This window comes from Phyllopteryx taeniolatus, chromosome 9 (assembly GCF_024500385.1).
Source record: "Phyllopteryx taeniolatus isolate TA_2022b chromosome 9, UOR_Ptae_1.2, whole genome shotgun sequence".
Lineage (NCBI taxonomy): Eukaryota > Metazoa > Chordata > Actinopteri > Syngnathiformes > Syngnathidae > Phyllopteryx > Phyllopteryx taeniolatus.
Genome location: NC_084510.1, coordinates 21,081,925 through 21,088,600, shown reverse-complemented (window position 1 = coordinate 21,088,600; position 6,676 = coordinate 21,081,925). Strand labels below are relative to the sequence as shown.

Here is a 6,676-nt window from a genome sequence, read left to right as displayed (position 1 = left end):
ATAAACAGATTCCAACAAATACCTATGGTAGCCACATAGGTGGCATGAAGCCTGGCTAAAATGATTTAATTGAACCATGGCATCACAAACGTCTAATACCATGTGGCTGACTCAAGAAGAGGATGGGGGTATTTAATGGAATCTAACAAAGTTTTGGAGTCTCCAAATACTGTAGTACCTTTTTCCCAGGAAGTAGCTTGGAACAACTGGCTCGCCTGTGAAATTTTATGGTTGCCCAATGTACCTATATGTCCTATTAAGCACTAAATCACATAATATAGAATGAGTCTCTAAATTCCCCGTAGGTTGTTGTTTGTTTATGTGCCCTGCGATTGGCTGGCGACCAGTTCGGGGTGTACCCCGCCTCTCGCCGGAAGATAGCTGGGATAAACTCCAGCACGCCCGCGATTCTAGTGAGGAGAAGCAGTACAGAAAATGGAATGGAATGGAGTTCAATGGATAGCGTACTTATTTCGTTATTTTCAGACTTTTACAGCATCTTATATCAGTCTTCATGTATGCCAAGCCATTTGAGCATTTATTTTATATCCTTGGTATCAAACTTAAGGTCCATGTGTACAGTCACTTCCCCTGTCTGTCTGTCTTTATTTGACATGAATATTGCATAACACAGACATTAAAAAAAAAGAAAACAAGAACTTAAAAATGGCGACACATACATAGAACACAATGTTAGATATTTTCTGCTTAAATAACTGTAATTGTTCATAGTAACATTAATACATTACCACATGGATATTTTATCACTAACAGGGATAGTAGCATGTTTATAAACTGCATCTAACGTAACCCCAAAGTTAGGAAGAATACTGACTTACCATCATATCTGTGGATGTACAGTAAGAAGAGGCATACATCTTAAATACTTTCTCAAATGTGTTGCTCAGTCCTTTGGAGGAGACTTACAAAAACAATGCACTGTGATGGTTAATTTGGAGAAGTCCTGTAATTACAGCATGTAGAAATATTATTCTTTTCCCTATTTCATGGAGTGCAGTACACCAACTTTCGGCTGGTTTTTCTCAAAAATAAAAATAAAAATAAAAAAAACATTCAGGTAGTCGCCTAGGAAACTGGGACTACCGAATAAGAACCTTTCCACTCTATATGACACGAAGCACTTTTTTTTTTAACGCGCTTATTAAATGAACTATGTGGGGTACTTGGTAAGTGCTCATGTTGTTATTTTTAAACATTTGTCGCTTGTCTGCCTGCGTTTGTCTTTGCCAGTTTCGCTAATGCTAAGTTAGCTGCTAACTTGCTAGTTACGTAACATAAAAAGGTGGGGAAATAAACAGGTAGAGTATTTTTCCCGAAAGGGACTCTCATTAGTGGCTTTAAAGGCATTAACAAAGATACGTTTAATTGTGTTTTCGCTTTAAAAGCCAACCCGTTGCAAACAAGCCAAACTCGTTTAATTATATTCATATCGCCGGGAAAACAACGACTGCTTGTGCGAGTACATTTGGATTTGGCGCTTCAAAGGCGCCTCTGGGCTGGATGCGAGGAGGGGCAGCAGGAGCGGGGGCAGACGCTGACGGGAGGCCGGCAGTTGGAGCAGCGGAGGCGGCCAGCGTTTGGAGAAGCCAGCGCGGTAAAGAAGAACCGGAACGAAGAGGAAGCGAGTTTTAAAAAAGAACATCAGGTAAGCTATTTTCCACTTTGGTGTATTAAGTTTCGATTATTGTTTGTAAAAAATGCATATATTTTTTTTTTTAAGTTTATTTTTATTAGCGAACCGAGCGGTACTTTTAGGGTGGACTGACCCATTCGCCGCTTACTTGGCTAGACGAGGCGTCCACCGGGACACGGGGGTGGTGGGTGGTGGAGATGTCTGGGGGGTGCGGTTAAAGGACGCACTAGTGGCAGCCAGTCAGGTGCTCCTGATCCACACTTTGAAAGTGACTTTGACATGCAAACACCAGGCGGAGACTTTAACCATCAAGCTGGTCGTAGTTATTTAGGTAAGTTTGCTTTATTTATTTTTTTATATCTCGTTTTCTATTAGGGATGTGATTCAATGATCTGCCATGTACTATATGTGGAGATGTTGCTCAACCTTGTTTCTGACGGTGTTTTGTTGAAATATTGTAGGTAATGACTCATCACAATGTGGACATGCTTGCAATTTGCTGAGTCACTCCAGAGTGGTGAAATTGCTGATTTTGAACATATTTGTTCAAATCAGGGTCACCTGTAGAGTGATGGTGCTTCCATTTTAAGGGAACTCAAATGGTCTCCATCCTAGGATACCAGTTTTTGCATGGTATTTTATAGGAGTCCACCCAAGCAAAATAAAAAATAAAACAAATTAAAAAATCACAAAAGCCCTCTAAAAGACATTTGTAATTTTTTAAATGTGCAAAATGACATTTTAGATTACGTTATGATGGAACTGAGGAGGAAAGTCTCAATTATCAAAATTGCACACACACACACACAAAAAAAAAAAAAAAAAAATTAATCAAGAAAATATCATGGAGTTGTTAAAAAGTTGAGATGCACAAAATGTGATTGATGCGAATTGGATGGAGACTGGACCCAAGAGCAGGCGGAGGCTGAGTGGTTGTGATGAACAGTTTATTGAAAAGGGGAAGTGTAGATGCCACTTGAGGTGCGCTGGCGGGTAGTGGAGGCAGGGAATGAGTGGAGGGCAGGCGGCTGGCTTGACGGCGTGGCAGTAGGATTTCACTTGGCGGTTAACACGGAGAAAACACTGAGGACAAGGAGAGATACAGAGGTCAGAGAGGAGCCAAGGAATTGTGTAGCTTACGTGGAGACTAGGGAGCCGTTGTACCGCTGAGAAGCTATAATATTCTGGGATCTGGCAGGCTTTTATACAGGTGGTAACGAGGGCTGATTGGTGACAGGTGCACGGCCGAGGAAGGTGCTGGAAAGAGAGAGAGGGAAGAAGAGAGAGAGAGGGCAAGATGGCGCAAGGTGCCACCCAGGCTCCAACCTGCAGTACCCCCTGCGTACTGCTCATGACTAATAAATTCCTACACAGCAAATTGAGACTTAATCTGATGAGATTTGAGAGAGATGTAAACGTCTGGACATTTTGAAATCAGATTTATTTACTAAATTCCTAATCAGAACCATGTGACCCTTCAATAATATTTGAAACAGATACAGCAATGTAATTCTATAATTATTATTATTATTATTGTTGTTGTTTGAAATTCTCCTGATTTAATTGTTTTGCATCAGTCAAACCTGATATTTTAACAGGTATTGTTCACTTTCTATATCCTCTATTCTATATCTATATCTTTCTATATCCTCTATATCTATATCCACCGTATATACCGTTCATAATTAATCAACCATATACAGTGTGTATGTATGTATGTGTATATATATATATATATATATATATATATATATATATATATATATATATATATATATATATATATATATATATATATATATATATATATATATATATATATATATATATATATATATATATATATATATATGGCGGCACGGTGGCCGACTGGTTAGAGTGTCAGCCTCACAGTTCTGAGGACCCGGGTTCAATCCCCGGCCCCACCTGTGTGGAGTTTGCATGTTCTCCCCGTGCCTGCGTGGGTTTTCTCCGGGCACTCCGGTTTCCTCCCACATCCCAAAAACATGCATTAATTGGAGACTCTGAATTGCCCGTAGGTGTGACTGTGAGTGCGAATGGTTGTTTGTTTGTATGTGCCAACCAGTTCAGGGTGTGCCCCGCCTCCTGCCCGATGACAGCTGGAGATATATATATATATATATATATATACATACTACTCACAAATATCACCAGAACCAGTGATGGCAAAGAGGATGTGTGTGTGATGATAACCATTGAAGTGCGAGCGTAAATAGAGTATAGCATACTGACTCGCATGATAACGACCAGAGAAGTTTGCCAGCACATTTTTTTCTGTCATAAGTATGCCAGGTACATTCACAGGGTGGGTAGTTTTACACTATTTCAGTTTTATTAGTCCTGTAAGATAATTCTATTTTTAATAATAACATATTAATTTAAGTTCATTTGTCAAGATAATTTTATTTTTTAAATCTATTTTCTTTAGCGGATTTCAAGCGCATTGCTTACATTAACAACATGGCTGCAAACACAGGGGAGCTAGTCTACAAAAGGACAGTCGACGCTGTATTTGGTCACTATATTTAACCAATTTTCCGACCTATCTTGCGACTGTTAAAAAAAAAAAAAGACTTGCAAGTTGCAACTTTAATTCCTACTTAGAAACAGACAACATGAGTGGATTCATTTTCAAATTTTTTTGCATATAACAAGGAGCCTGGTGGAAGGCAATCACAGAGTCAATCACGGTGAACATTGCCAAAGATATGGTGTTCATTTATGCCTTGCAAAAACAGTGATTTATCGACATATTGGAACCTTTTGACCCGAGGTATGGGCGTCCAAGCTGCAAATATTTTGCAGAGTTCGCCCTGCTTCAACTGTACAAACAACTCTACATGAGAAAAGTGTGTGAGAGAGCTGGAGGTGGTGCAGTGTTACTTTATTCTTACGCTTTCGTATGGACGAGCCGAGCCACGCAGTTTCAGGGAACTTTTTTATTATGTTATTCTGTCAAACATTTAGTTGTGTTTACTTACGCATTTCAACTAAAGGGACAGAGGAAACACTTAAGTTCTCATTATTTGAATTTATTTATTTCCACCATTTCTGTAGAAGTTGATTGAAGTTAATGCTGGGAAAGAAAATTTGCTGGAGAAAAAAACAGCAACAAAGATTGTTTGGTATCAAGAGAAATAAAGCAAATCCCAGAAGGGAAAAAACAAAACTCCGTTTGAATAATGTAATTCCATCAAAATGTGTTAGATCCTATCCCAGCTGTCTTTGGGTGTGTGGCGGGATGTTTTATATATATACATATATATTCAAAAAAAGTGGCTCCAAGCTGTTGACTGCCACTCTCAGCTGAAGGTTACTGTCAAACGAAAGAAAATTAAGAGAATTACACATTGTGTATTTAAAGCAACCACATATCCTCCGCTACCTGAATGCTAACATACAATGGGCAAAGTCCATAGGCACACGGGATAACAATTAGGATCTATGTGAGTCCAAGTGGATCATGTTCTGTGCCTCCATTGCTGAGGAGGCCGACCGGAGCTGTGGCCGTAAGGTAGTTGGTGCCTGTTGTGGCGGCAATCCCCGAACCTGTTGGTGGACACCAGCTGTGAGGGATGCCCTCAAGCTGAAGAAGGGGTCCTATCGGGCCTTTTGGGCCTGTGGGACTCCTGAGGCAGCTGATGGGTACCAGCTGGCCAAGCGGATTGCAGCTTTGGTGGTTGCTGAGGCAAAAACCTGCATGTGGGAGGAGTTCGGTGAGGCCATGGAGAACGATTTCCGAACAGCTTCGAGGAAATTCAGGTCCACCATTCGGCGTCTCAGGAGGGGGAAGCAGTGCACCAGCAACACTGTGTATAGTGAGGATGGGGCACTGCTGACCTCGACTCGGGACGTTGTGAGTCAGTGGGGAGAATACTTCGAAGACCTCCTCAATTCCACCGACACACCTTCCCATGAGGAAGCAGAGTCTGGGGTCTCTGAGGCGGGCTCCTCTATCTTTGGGGTTGTGGTCACCGAGGTGGTTAAAAAGATCCTCGGTGGCAAGGCCCCATCCTCACTATACACAGTGTTGCTGGTACACTGCTTCCCCCTCCTGAGACACCGGATGGTGGACCTGAATTTCCTCGAAGCTGATCGGAAATCGTTCTCCATGGCCTCACCGAACTCCTCCCACATGCAGGTTTTTGCCTCAGCAACCACCAAAGCTGCAATCCGCTTGGCCAGCTGGTACCCATCAGCTGCCTCAGGAGTCCCACAGGCCCAAAAGGCCCGATAGGACCCCTTCTTCAGCTTGAGGGCATCCCTCACAGCTGGTGTCCACCAACAGGTTCGGGGTGGATGAGATTCGCCCGGAGTTCCAAAATGCTCTGGATGTTGTGGGGCTGTCCTGTTTGACACGCCTCTGCAACATCACGTGGACATCGGAGACAGTGCCTCTGGATTGGCAGATTGGGGGACCGGAGGGTGTGTTCCAACTACGGGGGGATCACACTCCTTAGCCTCCCTGGTAAGGTCTATTCAGGGGTGCTGGAGAGGAGGGTCCGTCGGAAAGTCAAATCTCAAATTCAGGAGGAGCAGTGTGGGTTTTGTCCTGGCCGTGGAACAGTGGACCAGCTCTATACCCTCGGCAGGGTCCTCGACGGTGCATGGGAGTTCAGTCTACCTGTGTTTTGTGGACTTGGAGAAGGCGTTCGACCGTGTCCCTCGAGGAGTTCTGTGGTGGGTGGTTCGGGAGTATGGGGTGCCGAACCCCCTGATACGGGCTGTTCGACCCCTGTACGACCAGTGTTAGAGTTTGCTCTGTATTGCGAGCAGTAAGTCGGACTCGTTTCCGGTGAGGGTTGGACTCCGCCAAGGCTGCCCTTTGTCACCGATTCTGTTCATAACTTTTATGGACAGAATTTGTAGGCGCAACCGGGGCGTAGAGGGGGTCCGGTTTGGTGGCCTCAGTATTGTATCGCTGCTTTTTGCCGATGATGTGGTTCTGTTGACTTCATCAAGCCGTGATCTCTAACTCTCACTGGAGTGGTTCGCAGCCGT

General features: G+C 43.1%; 1 protein-coding gene across 1 annotated transcript in view; it reads left to right on the top strand.

Moving 5' to 3' along the window:
• Positions 1-1,844: 1,844 nt before the first annotated feature.
• The window catches only part of pparg (peroxisome proliferator-activated receptor gamma), a 45,017-nt gene continuing 40,185 nt past the window's right edge, over positions 1,845-6,676 (top strand). The window contains 1 exon segment of the mRNA XM_061784461.1: positions 1,845-1,985. Within this exon segment, the coding sequence (XP_061640445.1) occupies positions 1,934-1,985 (52 nt within the window). The 5' untranslated portion in view covers positions 1,845-1,933.